Consider the following 23,319-nt stretch of genomic DNA (forward strand, 5'->3'; position numbering starts at 1 on the left):
TCATGAAATGGGAAGAAAAGAACGAATTCTTTGCTATGGTGTTGCTTGCTCGTATATTCTGTGTTGCGGCTGGATGTCGAATAATTTGTTTGTCACTGAGCGATATAGGAACATGGTTATGTGCAGCCAGGCTACCTCCCTAACCAAATAGTACCTACCTTACCCTAGTTGGTCCTCGCCCATACTATGATTTTTACACTGCTTTACAAATGTTCCGACAAAACACGCAGGCGGTCATAATTTGTCCGTAGCAACGAATCACAAGTAACAGAGATAGACATTCAAACCTAGCAGGCATTGTTGTGTGTAAAGTATTACTGGTCGACTATTTTCGAGGGATTTACAGTTCGCTGGGACGCAGCTCTTACAACCAAAGAGCGGAATAATTTTCTATTCGGCAACCAGTTCGTCGACAGAAGTCTTTCACGGTGGTCAGAACAGGCTGGCGAATCGCGACCCAGAATGTCCTCAACCTGCGGGACGCATGCATTGCACCGCCACTGCCACCGCCCATAAAGCAAAGTCAGCCTTGATAAAAGCCTTGAGGACGTAAGACGTAGGTACTATTTAAGTAGGGGTTGGCCCGAGGGCAGATTCGTTTCAATCATTGATCTCCGCACATCTTAACTTGTGCTACGTCAACGTGCACCCAGCTTCCCCCCCAACCCGGGCACGTCTCTTTGACACATCTCCACTCCAAATCAGATTCTCAAATACAGCTGACATCTCATTGAGAATTCTTGGAGGTTGTCCTAACATTTAAGATGGAAGCCCTTGGAGCGGCGGCTGCGATTGCCCAGTTCGTCAAACTGTCATTTGAAGCAAGCGAGCTGGCACGCAGTGTCGTTTCGTCGTTTCGACACGCACCAGCAGAGATTTTGGAGCTTGAGACCAAGCTCCAACGCCTTCATTGCCTTCTCACGCAGGTCGCTTCCATGTGTGATGAGCTGCCGGAAGCACAGACGCGGCTACCTCTGCTGCCGAACCATCACATTGGAGTGCTCTCCATGGGTATGCAAAGTATCTTGGATTCATTGATGCGTCTCAAGAGTGTCGTCATAGTCCCAGTTGGAGGCTCGTACAGTGTGGGCGATCGGTTGCGTTGGGCTACGTTGGACAAGAAGAAAGCACGGAATCTGCTTCAAGAGGCTCAGATGGCGAATGATGAACTAAGCATCATGCTTCAAATACTCACAACGTTAGTTTATTATGTTCTATTTTATATGTCCTTTCAACCAGCTAAACCGTCTCCAGGCGATTATCATTCTTGAACCAGGACTCTCTTGCAGCACTAAACATAGGCCAGTCGTTCATCATACGATCTCTCGATGACATCAAGGGCATGTTGTCCATAGATTTGACACAGCTCACAGTGCGTACATACTTTTCCAAATCCAAATTCCACAAAGGGGGCCTGCTGAATAATGTGAGAAGGCTGCAGTTCCGAGACATACCACCGCAAAGAGTACTACGCACAAGACAACAGACATCAATGATTACCCGGCGCAACAGCAGTACGAAATCAATCCTGGCTACATGTTAATGCAACACAACAGAAATCTCTCTCGGAAATACCTGATAGCAAACTTCGGGAACACCGAAAGACCCCAAACATCCATCGACGAATTCTATAGTACAGGGGGAAAGCTGACCTTGGAATCAAAGATGAGGTCTCAAAAGGCCGAGCTTCTGTTCAGTATGTGCTTCAAACTGCTAGGTCATCATATTCTGCGGTTTGAACTGCAGGCCCAGTTGCTCTGCCGCCTTTGGAGATTTGACCCCTCTCTTAGAGCGTCATTGACGATCGTCAATGTACGGCCTAGCGATACCCCTATCTTCGAAGCCTGTCGGAACTGGAATCTTCAAGAAGTTCATTATCTGCTGGAGACCGGACAAGCCGGTATTAATGACACGGATGGTGAGACAGGAGGTCTGCTTGAGGTCAGAAATCAAACAGTCCCCCCAAATTATGTCTGTTCAACAACTGACTCATTCAAAGCACGTTATTTCGGGAAACCAAGAGGTGATCTACGAACCTGAATTTCTTAAAGCAGGCCAAGTGTTATTGGAGTATCTAGTAGATCAAGGCTGCGATCCGTCCATCACTCATGCGAGAAATGACAAAGCACTGTGAGCTCTGCACGCTGAAGTAAGGGTTGAACCAATTTTCTAATGTCATTCGTAGACCGGCAGTACTTTCTGCATTCTCTCAAGGCTACAAGGACGCTACATCAACTTTGGTGTCTCATGGAGCAGACATCGTATCTTTCGGCAACAAGGTAGGAGGGCTTTTTGAAGTTTACGGCACAAACGAATCGCAGATTCTTTGGAAGTTTCGACTCTTACAGTCCATGGGATATACTGATTGGAAACTCGATGGGTCGGCTAATAACCTTCTCTACGGCGCCTGTTGGTCAAATAATGCAGACGTGAGTCTTTTTGCGTTGGAGATAGCTGGCTTAGATCCGAATCAGTCGGGATTCCTCGACAGGAAACCTATCGGCAATGCAGCACAACGAAGATGGATTGAGGGTATCACAATTCTCCTTCAGTATGGAGCTGATGTTAACGTCAATGATGGTGCTTGGAACGGACCACCTCTTCGTCGAAGCATGACTTCTGGCATCATGACTGATACATCCCATTTTTTGCTACTCAAAGGTGCCGAACCAGGGCTAAAGAGCACCGATGGACTTTCTGCGTGGGGAAATATGATGGCACGCCAGTACGATCCATCATTTGGCTGGTATCTCGAATTCTCTTACCTCGCCTTCGAAGGTTCAGTCGCTCATCTGCTTCACCATGGTTCAGACCCTTTTGAAATCTTTATTTCTGAGTACGATATTTTCAAGGGACCACACCACATTACTTGGTTCACTCAGATGGGGCATCTACAAGGGCCAGACATTGCCCGGTTCAGGAGCTATGGCATGTCACGGAGGAAGGATAGATTTGAAGGTAGGGACGCCTTCCGGAATGGTCTACCTGAAGACCTTGTTGCGCGATTGGAGATGTGCGACCGCTCCCGTAGTTTCGGCTGGACATTTCGATGGAACAAGGATGGTCAGATCAGCTGGAATCAAAGTTGCTCGTCACCAAGCCATGTGGAAGTAACAGGTTCAGACTCGTATGTTGACGATGAAGAGTCTTTGACTGGTTCTTCTACGGGATCTGTGGACGCATATTCCGAGAACGAGGGTTCAAGATACGATGGTAGTAGTCCCTACATCACTAAGGAGGGCAACTTCGTCGCAGTATGGGAACACGCGGATTCACGAGCCCCGGATCGTACAGCTCCATACTTGTCGGAGTATTTGAGTCCTTCTTTTTTCACAAACGCGACCAACTTCTATCGTCACACTGCAACGCTGCAGGGCCAGAGGCAACTTTCACGCTGGCCTATGGTCAGGGCTTTGTGCGACGGCCTTCAACATGCAGGTTATCGCGTTGAGATGGACGATGATGGCGACTTGTGGTATGATTGCGACGATGGGGACAGATACTTCGATGCTCGGACAGAGCCCGCCGAAGACCATGATAATTGGCTGGTGGATTTCTGCCCAATTTGCAAGAACCCTGAAAAATATGGCCTGGGTCATATTCTGAACATCGAAAAAGAAGCCAAAGAAAAGGTGCGAGAGTATAGGAGGCAGGTGAGCGAAGGAAAATGGAGATATTACTTTTGATGGCCTTGCAGTTCTCTTCTCGGGTAGTCTCGTCGGTTAGCCTCAGATCATTTTCTCGGACCATTGAGTGCCTACCGCCTGACTGAACCAGATGCCTTGGAAAACGGTTACTCTGCTGGAAAGCTGGACTTTCTGGCCGTTCATGATTACAATTGCGGAATTAGCTAGTGCACATACAGCTCGGGAGCTTAGGTAGCGCTCTTGATCAAATACCTGCCATCTTTTCTTAACGTACCTGACCTCACCTTGCTACAAACGATGGCCGATTGGCCGACAGTCTCCAGCGCAATCAGCGAAGTCTAGGCTTTTCTTCGCACTCTAGCCTGTCCGAGGTTTGGGATGCATGGAGATCATTGCTAACGTCGTGCCGTGCCTGCCGATCCTCCTTGTGGGTGGGTGTTTGCTCTTAGAAACTAAGGTACCTAGTAGGTAAAGATTACGCGGCTTTCAATTGGCCTCTTGTGACCGTTTCCCGTTTGACATTCATTGCCCTTCCCGTTGCATGTGATAGCTGCATCCTTTCCCCTTGCATTGCGCGCAATACTATCACACCCACTCGAGCCGATTGAGGTTATTCCCAATTTCTACCTCACAACATACCTACGAAGTCATCACCTGAACAGGAAGGCCAAGAGATTCTTATCTAACAATTTCCAAAGAGAGAGTCGGCGTACATTTGTATGACATGTCTACTTCTCCCCCATGAGCTGATCACAATACAAGTCGGCAGGGTCCGATCTCAGCTCCACCTGAAGCTGACAAGGCCTCAAAATCCCCGCATTGAATAGTTCTCTCGCCAAGATCGTTGGGCGCCCAACAAAGGCACATCATTACACAAAACTCCCACCTTGAAGTTCTTGGGCCCCGGGATTCTTCATCAAAAGCAGAAGGTCCTATCTTGGTCTGCGACCCACGTGTTCTCTCCCGACAGTCAGCCCAACCACCCACCTCTAAGCGCCCCGATTACCCCGCGATCAGCGACGAACTCCGCTACGATTGGGGACTAGGCACCGATTTGCTTGCCTTTAAACGGCCGACATCTCCGAGGCGATGCTACTCCAAACCCTGGCTGGCGGCCCACGGCAACACCCACGGCGGCCACGAGACTCAATGACAGGCCAGGGCGCCCCTCTCCCGAGAAATACTGCGAACTGCCGGTCCTATCAGAACCTCCTATGACGCCATGGGCTCCGATGGGATGCCGATGATCACTTCGACTTCAGGATATACGCGCATTCAACGCATTCCACAACACAGCTGTCACCCGTGCAGTTAATCAACACCGTAGGCACACCTGAACCTTAAGGAGGGGGGCCGGTGCGGGCCGAGGTGCTGGAGTGGGCATAGTTGTGCTGCAAGAGCAACATCTTACATCGCAAAAACTTGCTTCCAATTTCCCCAGGGCAACGCAGCTTCCTGTTCGCTGACCGATGTTCCCGGTTGGGGGCGGTTTCTGAATGGTCAATGGGATGGCATAACCTAAATGTGCCATGCACAGGTCAGCATGAGGCTCGGCCGACGGTCTCAAGTTGGGATGGTTTGACCGTTGAGGGCAGCACCGCTACTTGCGGTGGAGGGTTGGTCCCTGGCCCTGCGACGCATTGCAAACTGGCAGGTCGTGATGCGACGACGACAGCCAAGGGCTTGGCCTGTGAGTCGCTGGTCAGGTCCACGCGCGGCACGCGCACGCCACGAGGGAATAGAGTTGATCAGCCACGGGAGATGCGCAGCCATCCTGCTTAACATTTAAGACGAAGACGATCCCCCCTCTGATTGCACGTCACGGAAGATCGTCAGAGCTTCAGTCTCCCACCGCCGACAAGACCGCCCTCCTGCTCATCATCAAGCCCCAGACCCATCCCGGTCCAGCAGCTGACTCGTCACCGTCAAGATGAAGGCCGGTCTCCTCCTCGCCGCCGCCTCTGCGGCCATGGCTGCTCCCTTCGAGAGCGTCGCTGCCCGCAGCGAGTTGGGATCCTTCCCCATGACTGAGCTTGAGGAGTACTACAAGCAGGCCTTTAGCAAGCCTTCCACTGTTGCCTCGATTTCTCCCTCCATCTCCAAGCGTCAGTACAACGGTGACACCTTCAACCAGCTGACTGACGGCACTGCTTGCCGTGCTGTTACGGTTATCTGGGCCCGTGGCACCTACGGCGCCGGCAACGTCGGAGAGGCGGGCTCTGAGGGTCCTACTTTCTTCAACGCCCTTGCTGGTATCATTGGTGCCTCGAACCTCGCCGTTCAGGGTGTCAACTACAGTGCCAGCGTCTTGGGCTTCTTGTCCGGCGGTGACGCGGCTGGCAGCACCACCATGGCCAACTTGGTCTCCCAGGTGAGTCTTGCTCGTCAATTGCTCTCCATTGACTTCATAGCTAACCACACCTTCAGGCTGCGAGCCAATGCCCCAACACCAAGATCGTCATGTCCGGCTACAGCCAGGGTGGCCAGCTCGTCCACAACGCTGCTTCCAAGCTCAGCACTACTCTGACCAACAAGGTCTCTGCCGGTATGTCAAGCCTTTTCGAAACACCGCCTTCGTGGCTAGAGTCTAACATGCGACAGTCCTCATCTTCGGCGACCCATTCGATGGCCAGCCCGTCGGCAACATCCCCTCCTCCAAGGTCAAGATCATCTGCCACGATGGTGACAACATCTGCGACGGTGGCATCATCATCACTGCAGACCACAGCAACTACGAGCAGGACGCTCCCGCCGCTGCCGCCTTCGTTGCTGGACTCGTCCAGTAAAGCGCTGAAATATGCGGCTACATGGTTCAGGTGACAGCACTATGGATGGAAATTATGATGACACGGCTACATGTAGTGAATGCATCACGTAGCATAATGAGAAATGTGAATGATAAAGATCAAAGGCGCCTCTGATCGGTGTGAACTATCTCAGTCTGGTCCGCGGCACTATAATCATGTTCTGAGTATCTTACTGAATGGGGCATGTCACAAGTTTTTGTTCACTTGTCCTACTTCTCTTTTAGACCCTGATCGGCGACCCGATATTGGATTTTGGATATTGAAAGTCGGTACATCTAACTACAATATGAAGTAAGTACGATCCCTGGGTACGTAAACTGCGATCTTCTTACTGGACGAAGCACCCGCCGAAGTGCTCTTACTGGATTTATCTACTGTGGACCCTCTTATAGGGTGGGCTATGAAACTTGGTCAACATACCTAGTAAAGTAAGTACGATTGAAAAGCGCCCGCCGTTAACCACGCGAGTGGCGTACTTCTTCGAAATGCGATATTTAGCGCTTAATTACACCTCTCTACAAAATTGGTTATTACGCTCAAAAGGGTGCTTTTTGAGCTATTTTGCTTAGGTTAGTTGGGCAGTACATTGTATAAAAAGCCTCCTATGCGGGCGTCATATAGCTCCGAACTTCCTATACGCCTTCTACCTAAAAGGGGGGAAGTGCCCTGTCAGAATTTGGTGGCTTTCTGCAATGTTATCTAAGCCGATATTCGATTCTCAAAACTGGATTTTAGGCTGCCGACCAGGGCCTTTTAATTTTCTGTTCATTTTTTTTTTGCGTGTGGCAGGTTAACGCCTGCGGGCACACCTTTGATGACTGCCGCAGGACTCTGGCCGGGAAATGTGTAAGGACTAGCATGGCTTTAAAGAAATGTCTATGGCCACTTCAATCTAGACTGAGGGGAGCTCCCTCTTTTATGTTGCATTCTTCCGTCCACAGACACGGTACCGCATAGGTCCTTATTACAACGTTACTCTCCAGTGGTTTTTGACCGTAAATAAGATGGCTATGCAAGATGTCAGAAACATGCAGTTAGGGTTCACTTGAGACGACTCACAAGTCAAGCTGGGCATGGAACAAATGACGAGTCCTCAGTTCCTTGCGGACCACATCAAGGAGTGCCTGGACTTCCGACTCTGTCTGCCCGAGAATTCCGCAGAAGACTCTCATAGAAAAGCCTTCTAACCCGTTCAGAAGCTGCGTAAGGTTCATAGCCCCAAGATCGCTAAACCACTTGTCTCTAGGCCAGGGACCGACAGGGACTTTGATCCTTTTGTGCGAAATCTCCTGAAATCCAGCATCATTCACCCAGCCTTTCAGCTTCGGTCCCGGGCAAGGGTCACGTCTGATGGACTCAAGCGCAGAGACGAGACTTTTGCTCCATTGCTTGAATTGATGTTCTTCGGTTAGCGTGCCATCGTCTGAGTAGTAGTTGAAATCGCAATCTTGAAACTCAACCCAGCCCCCGGGGTTGAGGTTGCTAAATGATAGTCAGTCATCAAACTCCCGAATCCGATGATGGATTGGTCTGGTAACACTCACTCGTAGATCGTGCGGATTAATTTTGGCCAGTCGGCAACACATGCAGCCATGCACCGACAGAAGATGTAGTCGTACTTCTTACCGCCTACCCATTGGCTTTCCACATCATCGACAACGAATTTGACATTCGGGCCAACCCTTTTTCTGTGTGAGATAGCGCTTCTGATGGTGATATTAAGCATTGGATTGCATCATAACCTACCAATCTGGCTGGATAGCGCTGAGGTCAATGCCGGTTACCTGTTTCAATGAGTCAGGGTCAAGATTGAATCTAAATCGCCTGTCAGGTGGCTTACCTCGGCGTTCTCAAAAACATCTCCCATTTCCATAGCCCCTGGGGTTTTAAGCTGCGTCAGCCTTGTTACGCACTGCTGGTATGAAGGAATATCCTACAGATCCCGGTGCCCGTCCCAATGTCCAAGATCCGGCTAGCTTTGTTTTTCTCAAGGGGTGCCGTGTACAGCTTATTTCCGACTGCTCTGACCAACATCGCATGCGTAAAGTCCATACGATCCATCTCGTACTGTGGAGCTGCGTTAGACGACCTGTGTTTATTACGGAGCAATCACACACCTCGTCATTCGGCATGATGTAAGCTATTTCATGTCAGGCTTGATTTGTTTCGTCGATAACTTTAACAGAGAGAGATCACCCACATCCTGGGCGAAAAGCGTGGTAACGACGACCATATTCTACCGGATAGTCCACAGCACTCGAAGCTAGCGATGCCGTGTAGGAAGACCTATCGCGTTGGTTAGTCTCGTTGCCAAAGGCTCAGCCAATTTGTGCCCTACAATTGGGCATCATCAATCACTAAAAAGCCATCTTCTTCCGGGTCGTTAGCCTGCAGAACATCGGAATCGTCGTTCGTGGATCTGGCAGGTCTGGCCGCTGCGTAGGTCGACTGGCCTTCCAGCTGGGCTGCGACTGTCGGATCGGTACGGACCGTCTGTGGTGGGATTGCTCGGGCTTTCAAAGAATCATCCATGATGTCTGTCCAAGACGCGTGTGGTCTCCAAGCTGAAAGAAGATGCAGTGCGCGATCGATGCGTCTGACCTCCAAAGAAGAGAGGAGAAGGTAGAAACGTGGGAGAAATTGTGTCAGAGTTGACGGAGAGAAGAGGGGCCGGCCGGCCTAGCTTTTTGAAAGCTCGGCAATGTTGGTGCAAGGTTGTTAATGCAAGGCGTTGTTGAAGCACCAACAATCACACTGTCACCTTGAAATGATGGACCCCCTTTTTTTGCCGAGATAGGAAGCTGCTTAAATCAGATGTTCCGTGTGTTGCTCCTGTAGCTCTTTGGCGCTGTAGTGATACCATGCTACCTAGTTAGTCGATTCAGTTTCATCTTCCAGCTTGGTTGATTGTTATCTAGTTAATATCTTGGCCGTTATATCAATTTTCGGCAGCCGTTCATCTATTTGCATCACCAGCACGCTTATCTACCAGGATCAGTTCTCAGAACGACTGTGACGCTATGGGTTTTACAGAGCTGAAGATGGCATGTATAGCCCACGAGATGTCGTTTTCCCTAGAATCTTTCCAGCCCAAGTAGGTTATCTGCGTGACAAAGGGCATGGCTGTAAGCTATGGTCACTGAGAGAAATGGAATCGTTTTGCCCATAATAGGTCAAATTCATTCTCAAAAAGACAGATTTATGAACTTGAAGATGCAAATCGTCAACGACCTGATCACTCCCAGGCATACAGGTATCAAAAGCCTTTTGCAGAGCTTATTCATCCTCTTCCAAAGGCTTTTGTGCGTAGACAATGTGACTTGGACTATAGTCAGATGAATATCCCCAGAAGGAAGTCACGAGGAAGCTGACAAGTCGAACTGTGAGTGAAAAGAGTGAAGCTTCTTGAGCTCGTTGCGCACCGCGGCCATCATGACCTGTACCTCTTCCTGCGTTTGTCCAAGGACTCCGCAGAATACCCTCATCGTGAACCCCTCAAGACCATCCAGAACTTGCTTCAAGTTCATTGCCCCCAGGGCCTTGTAAAAGGGATCTCTTGGCCAAGGTGCCAATGGGATCTTGATCTTTGAATGGTTGATCCTTTGGAACCCAGTGTTACGGATCCATCCCTCGAGCTTAGGACCAGGCGAGGGCTCACGCCCAATTGAGGCAATTGCTTCAACAAGGGTCTTGTTCCACTGACGGAAAAAGTGCTCTTCAGTGAGAGTTCCATCGTCCGAATAGTACTCAATGCTTGTGTCTTGGAACTCGACCCATCCGCCGGGATTGAGATGGCTGGAATCCGATGGTTAGATGTCAGCTCTTACTATTTTAGGGGGTTCAGGTACACCTTCGTAAATGTTCTTCACGAGCCTTGGCCAATCTGCGAGACAAGCAGCCATGCAGCGACACATGATGTAGTCGTACTTTCTGTCACCGATCCATGGGCTTTCGACGTCGTCGATTTCGAACTTGACATTGGGCGGAACCCTATTCACAGGTCAGGACAAAGCTTGGTTTTTCTCTCACGTTCAGGAGGTCCTACCACTCGGGTTGGATAGCGCTGAGATCGTTGCCAATCACCTGTTGGCTCAGTCAGAGCTAATATATTGTAGTTGCAGGCTCCTACATTCTATACACATCTTCATAGATAAGGTAATGGTAGGAAGCTCGTACCTCGGCGTTCGGGAAAATGTCACCGATTTACATAGCCCCTGCGCAACTTAGCACTGAATATTCTGATGCTCCATTTGATTTGGCACCTACAAATACCGGTCCCAGTTCCGATATCCAGAATCTTTTGGATCTTCTCCGTTTTAAGAGGCGCGAAGTAAAGCCTGTCTCCAAGAGCTCTTACGAACAACGCGTGGACGAAGTCGAGACGGTCCATCTCGTATTAGATACACCTGATAGTGAGAGCTTGTCGCAGTAGTAGGCGTGAATCACGAACCTCATCGTTGGGAAGAACATATGCTGAAGTCCTTAGTATCAACGGCGTTCATGTATCAGAGTATGAAAAGAGGGTCGAAGAATTCTCTGCGAAGGAAACTACTGACAGCCTGGGCGGAAGGCGTGGTATCGGCGTCCGTATTCAATGGGATAATCGACAGAACTGGAAGCCAGCGACGCCGTGTAGAATGACCTCGCCAATTTATCAGCTGATTTCGTAGGACTGTCGGACAAGCCAATTCACAGTCGCTCAGTGTCGATTTCTTGAGGCTTCCTGGAAATTAGACAAGGCTGCTCAATAAACGGACGAGAAGTGAATCGTACCAGATCTCAATCAGCCTGTAGTGGTGCCGGATTCTCAACTGGGGATCCAGCGGGCGGAGGCGAACTTGTGGGCGAACTCTTTGGAGATGAGACCACTGGACTCGAGAGGTTGCCTCGCGGCGACCTGAATTTGGCTCTCGATGTATCACCCATGTTGAGACCAGCAATGCTACGAGAGTCACACTTGAAGAAAGTTCTGCGGTGGAAGATGAGGAGAGAGCCTGAGGTAAGAAAGAAAACAGGGGCTTTTTGAAATCTCAAAGAGGAGGGGACACTCACAAGCCCGGTTTTCTGAATCCGCGGCGCTGTAGGTGCAAGGGTTTCGCTGCATGATGTTGGTGCAAGGCCAACAGTAAACATGCAGAACAGCAGGCTCGTTTGCGAACACTCGCCAATCATAGAGTCTAGTGTCCCATACAAGGGTGTGGCCTATGAGAGCAATCACAAATTCAGTGACGGCTGCAAAGACACCCCATTCTTATGGCTGTGTGTCTCCAGTAAAAGTTGACGGGCTCTACCGGCTTTTCCACACGCATCTGATTGTAAAACTCACAATAAGCTTGGGCAGGGCTCATCGTGTTGTATATAAGCTTTGAAAAATGTGAATGAAAACAAATGAAAAGGAAATTGCGTGCCAGCTGAATTGAAGACATCGGAACTGACATTGCATATGTCAAGACACCATCAAGAATACTTGGTTTAAGACTTCGGCAGCTTCACAGGTCAGCAAAGCGAATGGATGTACCTAGCGGACCTGCACGCGGAGTACTCCATACATTTTCATACAATTCCAGCTTTACAAGAAGAAAAGCTATCTGTTGGCAGGAGAATTTGAGCAAAGGATCCATACAAAACAGCGTGACTTCGTTCAGGACGTTTGGTCGATGTGAATGTTCATTGGGCAGGCAATCAACAGCCCACATTTCCTCCGCAACGGGTGCTCTGTGGAAAGTGGCGCCTCCTTGCTCAAGACAGGCTTGCCAAGCCCTTTTCCCACTGGTCGACATCCGAGATCAAATGATGCGAAAACATGTGCCGTGGTATCTTGGTGGGATGGCGGGGTTTAAATGCAGCCTGTTCCGTTCCCTCGGACTGCAATTGACTGTTCCTTCAGCCACCGCGCTGCAGACGACCCAAACAAACGTTTTCCGAGCCTGCCGTCGTACGTTGTACCCCAGTTGTGCACAGTTCGGTGGATACTCGCCCGACCGCTCAACCTACCGAACAGGGTTTGGACTCTCCACGCAGCTGGCTGAACAGCGTCATTATTGGGCCGGGGAGACGGCCTTTGTTCCAGACCCTTGGCTGCTCATCCCTAGCCCGTCCATTCATAGATTGCATATTTAGAGCCAACAAGAGCATTATTCAGATCATACAAAGGAGGGGTCTTCCCCCGTTAAATCCTGGGACGCGCACAACGTCTCAATCATCACCTGTCACTTTGCGAACGAGAGCAATTATGCATCAACCACCTGCAGATGGCGAGATCCCTGCCGTATGTTACCTCCCGTCCTCGTTGCAATGCGAGGTTCATTTCTAAAACCACCACTTGCCTGACGTTTGGATATTTAGGGACCCGTGTTGGGGGGGCAAGCAGAAGACGACCGATCTGAGACGCAGAGGTACGAGATAAATGGCGCTGTCGTTTGAGCGAGCCGACAATATTGATGCATTTGGTGCTAGTGTCTCAACATCGTCCACGGCATCGCTCACCGACAGTGTTCGCGAGTATCGGCTGCTGCATGGGAGAACCTACTCGCAAAAGACGGAGTACTGGGCACCCAACGACAACAAACAGACGGAGGCTCTCGACTTCAAGTAAGATCTTGCATGGTAGCCGGAAGTCAATACTAACGACTTTCAGCCACTTTTGGCAGCTTGATTACTTCGGCGGAAGGTTGACTATGGCTCCTATTGGAGACAGTCCTCATGTCAGAAAAGTCGATGTTCCTCTTCGCTTTCCCTCAAGGCTAACAAGCGCTGAAGCATGTTCTCGATGTAGGCACTGGCACTGGCATCTGGGCGATGTGAGTCGACCTTGACTGTGAGACTAGCGCATCGATTGGAGCTGACTGACACTTAATTGCAGCGATTTTGCCGACACCTATCCTTCGGCGGAGGTCATCGGTGTTGATATTTCCCCAATCCAACCTTCCTGGATCCCGCCGAACGTCAAGTTCCAGATTGATGACTTCGAGCTCGACTGGACCTTTCGCGAAAACTTCTTTGACTTCGTCCACATCCGGAATCTTGAGGCTGCCGTCGCCGACTGGCCCAAATTGTACAGCCAAGCTTTCACGCATACCAAGCCCGGTGGATACATCGAAGTCAAGCAAATCGATATCAAGACACGGTCGCAAACTATAGAGTTGACATATGACCACATTTTTAGCAGGTGGTACAAGAATATTAGCGAGGCCACTGAAAAAATAGGCAAGTCCGTTAAAAATGTGGATGATCACGGTCTGGCCAAAGGCGTCAAAGATGCTGGGTTCGTTGTTGAAGAAGAAAAGGTATACAGAGTACCTATTGGAGGTTGGAGCAAGGACGCAACCCTCAAGGAGCTTGGCGCTCTTAACTTGGAGTTCAATGACCAGTCATTGGAAGGCTTCGGTCTCTATCTGTTGAAGGAAGTCCTCGGGTGGGAGTACGTGGAGGTCATGGTGTTCGTCAGTGAAATGCGCCAGGCCCTCCGGGACCCGAAGAACCAAGCGTATTACAATCTGTGAGTCGGATCACATTCCTCTGTGCGACTTCGCTAATGTTTCAGGCACTTGGTGTATGGCCGCAAGCCAGAGGAGACTCAAGAGACCCCTGCTGCTTGAATGCCCTAGAACGGGAGGTGTTGTGTGGGGAGCTTGCTTATTGATTGATGAAAGATGGCAACTTCAGTTACAATCATTTGGGGTCATGGTACTTCATCAAGACAACTCAAATATTAACAATGACAAAAGTTCAATTACAGAAACAACTGTCTGAAACTACAATCAATGTCCAGCTTCGCGAATAACCCAAGCATCTCCCGTGATATACCCCACGGTGGAGACAAGCCAGATCTTCGAGATAAAGGCCGATGTCACCCCAGCTTAGGACCCGCATTCAAACTGCGCTATTTGATCTGGTTTCGAAAAGCTGACCTGAGCGGTGAGCAGAACCCGGAATCCGGTTTTGATGCTGGCACTCCCGAGCATCTTCAACCGCAAAAACCCCGAAATTTCAATATCAGCATTGGTGAGGGACACAGAATCCCGATGAGGAAACTAAGACCCGACATTCATGAAGGCGAGGTGATGAACAAAATCCGGGCTGAGCCGCTGTCATATCTCGAACACATGGCCAAGTCTAGGGTCTACGAATCAACCACGTGGAAGCAAGAGCTATGGCGCGATATCCCTCCAGACCAGACCCAGGCGAACCTTTCTTCGTCCGCAAAGGGTATCCAACCCGCGGTCGCCTGAGAAAGCTTGATGCTTCATTGGTGCGGGGGCACGGACGGACAGGGCCCCTGGGCTGCTCGGTCTGCGACACACAGAACAGGATCGGACGAAGATAGGACGCCATGCCGATACAAATGCAGAGCGTCTTCCGTCCCGACAACTCGGGCGGTTTTTCTTCCTTTCATCCATTCTTGCTGCCCGTTCGTTTTGCGTGATTCTAGCAACGGCCGACACGATGTGCGACGACGACCCTCCCAGGCCAAGGCCTTCCGACAGCAGTGACAGTGTGATTCCAGTGGTGCGGCCCCCTATCCGTCTGTGGCATTGTCAGGGGTTGAGATGGATTCGGAGGTTTACTGACTCGCGCGACTCGCGCACCTGCAGGATCCGGCCGTTGAAGCTGGCACGGACGATGATATCGCCAGGTAAAAAACGAATCTCCACATGCAATGTTGCGCATGAATTTGAGGTGCTAAGGCGGGTTTGGCTGCAGTATCTATCCGCAGTCAACGGTATCATTGACTGAGAGTATCATGCAATATCGTGAGATACATGGACGAACATATACCCAGAGATCAGAGTATTGGGGCCCGAACGATGAAAGACAAAGTGAAGCTCTCGACTTCAAGTAAGTTGTTTTCCAATCGCAGGTATTCCTGAAAGTGGTGGCTTGATATCAGATGGCCAATTGCTAACTATATTTCCCAGCCACTTCTGGATTACGGACTTTTTCGAGGGCAGATTATTCCATGCTCCCGTCGATGACCATCCTCAGGTATAATTCTTCTTCTTGGGCTAAAAATTGCTTACAAGCCAGGCTGACAAGTGCTATAGAGAATCCTCGACATGGGTACCGGTACAGGTATATGGGCCATGTGAATAACCTCAACCTCTGGACCCACACTGCATACTGACATGAACCAGAGACATGGCCGATCAGTATCCCTCCGCCGAGGTTACTGGAGTCGATCTGTCACCCATCCAACCCACTTGGGTACCGCCCAACCTGAAGTTTCAAATCGACGACTTTAACCAAGAATGGACATGGCCGAAAGATCACTTTGACTACATCCACGGACGCAACCTTGAAGCTTGCTTCACCGACCTGCCGACGACAATGAAGGAGGCGTACAACCACACTAAACCGGGCGGGTATATTGAGTTCCTGGAGTTCGAATCACAAGCCCGATCACAAGTCGCGGAACTGCCAGAAGAGCATATCTACAGGACTTGTTATACGGCCTTGATTACTGCTGCGAATAAGCTCGGAAAACCGGGAGAGAACGTCCGGACGGGTGCGCTTCAGAGGGCGCTAGAGCAGGCTGGCTATGTTGATCTCGTGCATCACAGGTGGAAAATTCCGATTGGCGGCTGGTGTGCCGATCCAAAGCTTAAACAACTGGGCTGGACCATTCTCGACTTCTTGAGCGACTCCTTGGAAGGGTTCGGGCTCTACTTGCTGAAGGAAGTTGCCGGCTTCAGTTACGAGAAGTGCCAGGTCATGTTTAGCGAATACAGGGCTGCGATGCGAGATCCGAGGTTGCAGTCATTTTACTACATGTAAGTGTCATTCACAACGAGACGATAACTTGGTTTTGTCGTCATGCTAACCGGCATCAAGGCACGTCATCTATGCTCGCAAACCGGAAGTCTCAAAAGAGAGAAAGGCAGCGATCGCCAAGGAATCTCAATCTCATGACACAACATCGGCGGTATGAAGGGCCTGACACTTTATGATAGGATCATCCAAGACTTTGCTCCACGCATCCCATGTTTCACGATACACGAGATGAACATGTCATTAATAAATTGAGCAACATTCCAAATCCCCTCGTACACGGCAGACGCTGTGCGATCACTTTCACCTGACCTCGTCTGATTCTTGTATTCTTTCAATTGATTCTGGATCACAGTCAGCAATATTTATGAAATTCATAATTGGTGCCCCATCCTGGCGGAGGCGGCCTTCGGGGCCGATCCCCCAACCTTTCCTATCGAACCACTTCCGAGGTTGAGGGAAAGTAGGCGCTCTGATTGGACAAAAACATGGACCGGCGAATAACCCCTGCGAATGCATCTGCATTCTGCAGAAGTCCCGCGCATGAATGAACAACACGAGAGAAGACACGATACCAGATACCAGGGTAAGAAAATTCAGACCCATACGCCAAGTGTTCTGGTCATCCACTGTCATTTTCGGTTTAGGACTCTTTGAAGATGCAGCTACTCCATCAAAGAAACAGGTGCCATACTCAACACTAACTACATAGTATTACCGACGTATCTCCTCCCTACAGGCAAGTTGCAAAGAACAACCAGTTCAGTTTTCACCAGATCCTGCGATATCCGCAACATCCGCATTTCCTTTTCAACGCTTTGCCGATTGGTACAACACAGACAATGTAGATTTAGGGCAGCTTCAGTCTAGATTGCCACACTTCACGACCAAAGCACCCTGGTTCACCACGCGCTCAGCGACTGTGGCCACCCAGAATGCGCCGGTATGAATGTGGCATCGATTCCGTGGTTAATTGAAGCGCTGTGGATTCTGATTGGATCGGGGAGACGGCCCAAAAAGTCGCTTCCACCCTGGCTTGCAGATTGCGCATGTGCACGATGCATTCACTTCTTCAAGAATTGAACCAACAGGTTCCAACACGAAACGGGGACTACAAAAGAGGGGTCACACCCCTCGCATGTTTTGTCGTTATGCTCTCCCTGTTCGAAAACTCTTGAGAATACTCTGTTCAACATTCATTATTACCTCGTCCTGCGAATTCCCTCAAAATGAGTACTACTGCACCTGTTGCGGCCCCGATTACCGTCGTATGTGTTAGGAATCGTCTGGTAAAAGTTGCCACTGACAAGTCTTGGCGACATGCAGGATCCTGGTCTAGAATCTGAGGTCGAAGACGACCAAAGTGACCGGAACAGGTATGCTTTGCCGGCGCCCCCTCCGCAAGCATTTGGTATGAACTAATGCTGAACCTTGACGCACAGCACGTACAGTTCATCCACGGCGTCCCTCACCGAGAGCATCAAGGAATACCGCGAAATTCATGGTCGTACGTACACACAGAAAACCGAGTACTGGGGACCCAACGACGAAAAGCATAATGATGCTCTTGACTTCAAGTGAGTCTTCCCGATGGAACTTTGCGCAGGAGGCCCACATCAGTGGCTTCGAAAGCATCGATTAATGTCATTCTAATACTCAACAGCCACTATTGGATGACCGACTTTTTTGATGGCAGGCTGGCATTGGCGCCGATTGGAGACAGCCCCCAGGTAGAGGCAAAGCCCTGACTTACTGCAGGAGTGCGGTTACTCACACATTTTCAGAGGGTTCTTGACCTTGGTACTGGCACGGGTATCTGGGCCATGTAAGCCACCATATCTCCTGCTCCATACTCGGTCTATTTGCTTACACGTCGCTGGAAGGGAATTCGCCGACGAGTACCCTTCAGCCGAGGTCGTCGGCACCGATCTATCGCCGACTCAGCCTACGTGGGTTCCTCCTAATGTCAAGTTTCTCATAGATGACTTTGAGGAAAAGTGGACCGGCTGGCCCAAAGATCACTTCGACTACATCCATGCTCGGAATCTAGAGGCTTGTTTCAAGGATGTGCCGAAGTTCTGCAAAGAAGCATTTCATTACACGAAACCTGGAGGATGGTTCGAGATCATCGAATTCGATACGAAGGGTCGCTCTCAAAATACCGATTTGGACGAAAACCACATTTTCAACAAGTGGCATGCGTGGACTTGCGAGGGCCAAGCTAAAATGGGCAAGCCTTCGGGTAATGTGTCCTCAGGGAAGTTCAAGCAGGGGCTTCTCGATGCTGGGTACACCGAGCTTGTCGAGAAGAAGTGGAAGATCCCGATCGGTTCCTGGCCAGCGAGGCCAGATCTCAAGAGACTTGGTCAGTGTAACCTAGAGTTCATGGAGATGTCTCTAGAGAGTTTTATGCTCTATCTCCTCAGAGAGGCTCTAGGTTTCAGCTACGCTGAGGCTCAGGTTACCATCACTGAGGTGAGGGCGGCTTTCAGGAACTCGAAGATCCAGCCATTCTACTACATGTGAGTCATTGGAAGAGAGAAGAAAGAATCTTTCGGAATGCTAAGACACACTCAGGGACGCTATATACGCACGCAAACCTCTGGAAACTGAGAACACGGAGGCTTAAGACACAAATTGCAAATGTCTGGACAAGTTTGGTGATGCGAGCGTGTGCGAACACCTGGGATGGCACGGGGCACAGCTGTAGCATTCTTCTTGCATTTTATGAATCTCAATCGTCCATAGAATCCATAGTACAGTTTTTCAATGATTAAGATTGTCAATATTATCTTTCCCCCCACCTCAGCCTATTCTATCTTATGCAGATTGTGCTCTATCGTCGCGCTAGAACCTGTCGCACGATGTAAAGAATGCCTACAAAGCAGTTGTTCGCAACCCTTTACTTTGCCTGTCTAAACGTAAACTGTTTACCTCAGTTTTGCCCCGATGCAGGCAATTAATTGTCAGTTGTTTCTTTTCCGACTCTTTCCTCATTCGCCACAAAGGTTCATGTCAAACACACCATACCAGATACCACCACGAACGCGCCAGTTGCACAATTGACTTGCGACAACCTTTCAGTTACTTTTTAATGGCGAGTGGCGATGCTCGGAGTTTCGAAAATGCGATTGGACATGTCGCCGCTGTTCAATCTCGCGTGGCGTCCGAAGGTATCTAGGGCCCCCTAAGCGACTCAACACCACAACCAAGCACCATGACAACAAAAAGAAACGTTGCGAGAGCGCCAAAAGGCAAAAGAAATGACCCCAACCCGATTTGAACGGATAACCTTTCGATATCATATCAGAAACTGTCGCAGGACAGGATCTGGAGTCGAACGCGCTACCGTTGCGCCATAGGGCCTCTTGTTGATGTCCGACTTCGCCCAAGACCAGCTTATGTTGTGGGCAGGCACTAGGGCTTGCCTCGCAGACCCACTTGCTCGAAAAGACCTGATGCTGCAAGCTCCACATTGTGCAGACAACATGGATGCTGCTTGTACATGTTGGGGTCTAGTCATTAAAGATGGGCACTTGTCACGGGGCAAGACTTTGAATAGGAAATGTCCGATGTTTAAAGACCCAGAAGAAAGTGTATTAGACAGTTGCAATCTCAGTTTAGACGAACGAAACATATGACAGAGTCCGAGCAACAAACTCCTCTGTCCTTGAAGACCCAACATGACTCAATCAACAACTTGCTCAAACTCCTCTAGACGTAGGTAATCTTCGAGCGCTTAACGCATTTGCACTCTATCTGGCGAATGTATGCGACGGTATTCTCGACCAACATCTTGTCTACCTCCTCTTCAGAGAAGCAAGAGCACTCAGGGTCGCATTCAGAGCAGAATCTGCGAAAGGTGTGGTAGTGAATATGGGTTTGGTCGGGGCAGCCGGGATTGGATTCGCGATAGAGGTCGCAAGGCCTTTCGTCAGATCCAGTGACGCGATTGATGTCCTTGGCGCAAGAGTTGCAAGCGATGAAAGCGTATTTGTAGGTGCACATTTTGAGTGAGGGTGCTGTTGCTGCGCTTGCCTGATATGTTATCAATGGTTCTTGAAGAATTTGAGTAAAATGTGGTGTTTGAGAAGTAGAATGTCGAGAGGTTGATCCAAATTAACTCAGGCTTAAATACCTAAACCCCAGGATAGGTAAGGGCTGTTGAACAAGTCATACAATCATGATCATCGAGAGAGGGCGAACGCAAAGAGAGTTACACAAGCTGCTTTCGGAAAACGAGTACCACTTGGGAAGAAACACATGTCATTCATCAAGTTGAATAAAGAACTTTTGATTGAGGGTCATCCATTCGCGTCTAAAAGCTATGTGCAGCTAGAAAGGAAAAAGAGTATGTACAAAACTCATGTGGTATCATAGTAGGTCGTGCGAACTTCCTGGAACAACCCTCCCTCGCGACATTGTGCTACCTGGCACGTTTAAGAGTACCAGTTGTTGGGGGTCCACTTGACGTAGCTGGCGTCAATCTTCTTGAGGTCGGGAACACCGAGGTTGGCGGCGTCGATGGCGAGCTCGTGCTTGATCATCTGGATGGCCTTGGTGACACCCTCCTCACCGAAGACGTTGGCGAACATGAAGGGACGGCCCATACCGACGGCCTTGACACCGAGGGCAAGGAGCTTGAGGGCGTCAGCGCCGTAGCGGACACCACCGTCGGCGTAGATCTCAATCTTCTTGAAGATCTCGGGGTCCTTCTCGTAGATCTCGATGGCGACCTCGAGGGAAGAGGGGGAGCCGTCAAGCTGGCGACCACCGTGGTTAGAGAGGATGATGGCGGGGACGTTGTTCTCGATGGCGGCCTCGGCGTCCTCGACGCTCATGATTCCCTTGATGATGAAGGGGAGCTTGGTCATGTTGGCCAGGCGGTGGTACTCGGGCCAGGTGATGAGGGAGTACTCAGAGTCGGCGGAGCCGACACCGAAGCGGGCGGCGCGGTGACGGTTGCCATCGGCGGCAGAGTCGACGGTGTAGACGACACCGTTGGCGCCGGAGGCCTCAATCTGCTTGAAGAGAGCCTGCGTCTCGGTGTCGTTGGCAGTCAGGTAGATCTGCTGGAAGGCGACCTGACCCTCCTTCTTGACGGCGGCGATCTCCTCGATGGTCTTGGAGGCGTACAGAGAAGGCATATACAGGATGTTCTCGTTGCCAGCGGCCTTCATCAGGTTCAGCTCAGCATCCTCGTGGGCATAGCCGGCACGGGCGCAGGGGCTGATGAAGATGGGGGCAGAGAAGTTGTGGCCCAGGATGGTGGTGCTACACGAGTCAGCATGAGAGTATTTTGACATGATCATATGCGCAACCGTGGAAACGGTTCGTCTGATGACTGCGCGAGGGAGCCTGGACTTACCTCAGGGTCTGCTCAATGTTGGTGATGTCGACCATGACACGGGGGCGGAGGCGGTAGCGGTTGTAGACCTCCAGGTTGTTGCGGTAGGACCACTCGCCGGCGGCACCGTTGCGGTAGTAGGTGTAGTTGCGGAGGGGGAGGTAGTTGCGGGCAGCAAACTCGAAGTCAGGGAGGCCGACCATGTTGGTGAGGTTGGGCAGACTGCCGACCTGGAGGTCAGGCAGGACGCCATCAATGCCGGTATCCGGCTCGTTCAGGAACGGGCGGGCGGCGATGGCGCCGGTCGCCAGGGCGGAGGTGATGAGAGCAGCGCGCATGTTGTCCAATAATGAGTGAATGGTGGTGAGTGATGACAGTCAAGCACGGATGCGATGAGGTAGATCTTTTTCTGAACAGCAAGAATACGCGGCCCTGCGAGGCTATTTATCATTCCGCCGCGATGCCACGACGTCGAGCTGTCAACCCCCCTCTCCTTACTATAAACCTCACCTTCTTGGCATCCCTCCGAGGCTTCTGGATCAAGTCCGCATTCGGGCATCGGAGCGGGCCAGACGCTTCGCCCAAGTGACCAGCTCCATGACGTGCGCCATGGGTGTGGTGTTGTTGAGCGGTGCATCCATGGGCCCGGGTGCCCCGTCCAATGTTGGGATGAAAGTGACTTCCTTCCCGTCGCATGAAGGCCCGATGGGAGAAGCTGTCTGCATCCAGGGAAGCATGTCTTGGCAAAACGGGCGCGGTCTTGATTTTTTTTCGGACATGTCGGGGTTGGGTGACACTCGGTAGTCCCAGCGAAGCTGGACGGGGCGGGTCGCTCGATAGACCTAATGCGGAAGCTTGAGTGCCTTGTCACGAGAGAGTGACGGAGGGATTACAACGGTGGTTTGAACTCAGATAGACGATGTCGACCCGCTGCCAAGTGTGACGGTGCAAAAGCGACCTCCTGATCCGGGGAGAAGACCGTTATCAGATCTTGGACGGTGGGCCAGCAAATACCGTCCGCGATCCATGGGCGCACGACTGACGTATCAAGTTGATGGACGACAGACGGGATGGAGCCAGTTTCACGTTTTTTACAGTGTTCTCCTGGAGTCTTCTACAAGCGAGCCCCCCTGGCAGTTGGATACAGGGATGGGACGGGAAACTGACTCGCCCTGGCAGGAGACATGCTAGCGCTATAACTCGCCTGTGTAATAGCTGAATAATAAGTCAGCCAAGTAATGAGCCAAGTCGTCGCAGTGGGTGATGGCTGCGACCTGATGACAGTTCAGGGCTACGCGAGGGAGAAAATGGGGTCCGCCGTGTGGGCAAGCGCGCGGGTGGTGACAGTGTTGGTTGTGACGCTGCGCCTGGCGAGGGAGCCCGTCCCGGAAGTCTGGATGAGTTTGTTGGCCCGGTCCTTGAAGAATCCCACGTCACGGACAAACTGCTGCTCCCGATTAAAGACGATCTTGGCCTCGGAGGCTCGGTCGAGTTCCGACGTGGTGAAGAAGAGTCGAGGCAAGTGAATCCCAACTTTTCATCATTTACTGTGCGGTGAAGCAAGCAACCCACGTGTCTGTCACTGCGTGACCAATGCCCCGATTCCCCAGTGCATAGGCTTGGTCCTGTGCTAGTGCAGTTCATCCCTTTTCCTGTTCCCTTAATCGTTTGTTTTTTTGTTTGTTGTTGAGTGAAAATCATGCTTGAATCGTCCGGTGTCTGAGAAACACTTCTACATTTTCTTCTTCTT

The 23,319-nt window shown here is 50.6% G+C and overlaps 8 protein-coding genes across 8 annotated transcripts; 5 read left to right on the plus strand and 3 right to left on the minus strand.

The window, feature by feature from the left end:
• Positions 1-764: 764 nt before the first annotated feature.
• On the plus strand, positions 765-3,686 carry CGGC5_v007223 (uncharacterized protein; the record flags this gene model as incomplete). Its single annotated transcript, XM_066151823.1, has 5 exons — positions 765-1,198; positions 1,255-1,372; positions 1,666-1,941; positions 2,000-2,130; positions 2,186-3,686. 5 exons carry the CDS (start codon positions 765-767, stop codon positions 3,684-3,686), a joined length of 2,460 nt encoding a protein of 819 aa, XP_066008597.1.
• Positions 3,687-5,577: 1,891 nt separating this feature from the next.
• CUTI-2 (Cutinase) lies at positions 5,578-6,433 on the plus strand (the record flags this gene model as incomplete). The annotated part of the gene is made up of 3 exons (XM_032035767.1): positions 5,578-6,018; positions 6,075-6,192; positions 6,249-6,433. 3 exons carry the CDS (start codon positions 5,578-5,580, stop codon positions 6,431-6,433), a joined length of 744 nt encoding a protein of 247 aa, XP_031885123.1.
• Positions 6,434-7,341: 908 nt separating this feature from the next.
• Positions 7,342-8,986, minus strand: CGGC5_v007225 (Secondary metabolism regulator LAE1; the record flags this gene model as incomplete). Its single annotated transcript, XM_066151824.1, has 9 exons — positions 7,342-7,462; positions 7,514-7,936; positions 7,999-8,136; positions 8,201-8,238; positions 8,295-8,332; positions 8,392-8,521; positions 8,572-8,594; positions 8,655-8,740; positions 8,793-8,986. The coding sequence occupies 9 exons, from the start codon at positions 8,984-8,986 to the stop codon at positions 7,342-7,344; spliced, it is 1,191 nt and encodes a 396-aa protein (XP_066008596.1).
• Positions 8,987-9,730: 744 nt separating this feature from the next.
• Positions 9,731-11,558, minus strand: tdiE-12 (putative methyltransferase tdiE; the record flags this gene model as incomplete). The annotated part of the gene is made up of 13 exons (XM_066151825.1): positions 9,731-9,773; positions 9,827-10,249; positions 10,305-10,337; positions 10,382-10,444; positions 10,500-10,537; positions 10,662-10,668; positions 10,721-10,760; positions 10,812-10,860; positions 10,905-10,927; positions 11,011-11,096; positions 11,148-11,173; positions 11,228-11,232; positions 11,507-11,558. The coding sequence occupies 13 exons, from the start codon at positions 11,556-11,558 to the stop codon at positions 9,731-9,733; spliced, it is 888 nt and encodes a 295-aa protein (XP_066008595.1).
• Positions 11,559-12,686: 1,128 nt separating this feature from the next.
• Positions 12,687-14,052, plus strand: CGGC5_v007227 (Secondary metabolism regulator LAE1; the record flags this gene model as incomplete). Its single annotated transcript, XM_032035769.1, has 7 exons — positions 12,687-12,722; positions 12,800-12,849; positions 12,911-13,045; positions 13,092-13,158; positions 13,214-13,254; positions 13,317-13,952; positions 13,998-14,052. 7 exons carry the CDS (start codon positions 12,687-12,689, stop codon positions 14,050-14,052), a joined length of 1,020 nt encoding a protein of 339 aa, XP_031885121.1.
• An 847-nt stretch (positions 14,053-14,899) lies between these two features.
• On the plus strand, positions 14,900-16,382 carry CGGC5_v007228 (Secondary metabolism regulator LAE1; the record flags this gene model as incomplete). Its single annotated transcript, XM_032035770.1, has 7 exons — positions 14,900-14,962; positions 15,049-15,089; positions 15,158-15,292; positions 15,373-15,439; positions 15,499-15,539; positions 15,589-16,224; positions 16,286-16,382. 7 exons carry the CDS (start codon positions 14,900-14,902, stop codon positions 16,380-16,382), a joined length of 1,080 nt encoding a protein of 359 aa, XP_031885122.1.
• Positions 16,383-17,451: 1,069 nt separating this feature from the next.
• CGGC5_v007229 (Secondary metabolism regulator LAE1) lies at positions 17,452-18,851 on the plus strand (the record flags this gene model as incomplete). The annotated part of the gene is made up of 7 exons (XM_032035771.1): positions 17,452-17,490; positions 17,549-17,598; positions 17,665-17,799; positions 17,886-17,952; positions 18,007-18,047; positions 18,106-18,744; positions 18,800-18,851. The coding sequence occupies 7 exons, from the start codon at positions 17,452-17,454 to the stop codon at positions 18,849-18,851; spliced, it is 1,023 nt and encodes a 340-aa protein (XP_031885119.1).
• Positions 18,852-20,661: 1,810 nt separating this feature from the next.
• CGGC5_v007230 (Cytochrome b2) lies at positions 20,662-21,907 on the minus strand (the record flags this gene model as incomplete). Its single annotated transcript, XM_032035773.1, has 2 exons — positions 20,662-21,496; positions 21,591-21,907. The coding sequence occupies 2 exons, from the start codon at positions 21,905-21,907 to the stop codon at positions 20,662-20,664; spliced, it is 1,152 nt and encodes a 383-aa protein (XP_031885117.1).
• Between the last annotated feature and the right edge of the window lie 1,412 nt (positions 21,908-23,319).

This window comes from Colletotrichum fructicola, assembly GCF_000319635.2.
Source record: "Colletotrichum fructicola Nara gc5 chromosome Unknown KSG_Nara_v1_contig04, whole genome shotgun sequence".
In the NCBI taxonomy this organism is placed as follows: Eukaryota; Fungi; Ascomycota; class Sordariomycetes; order Glomerellales; family Glomerellaceae; genus Colletotrichum; species Colletotrichum fructicola.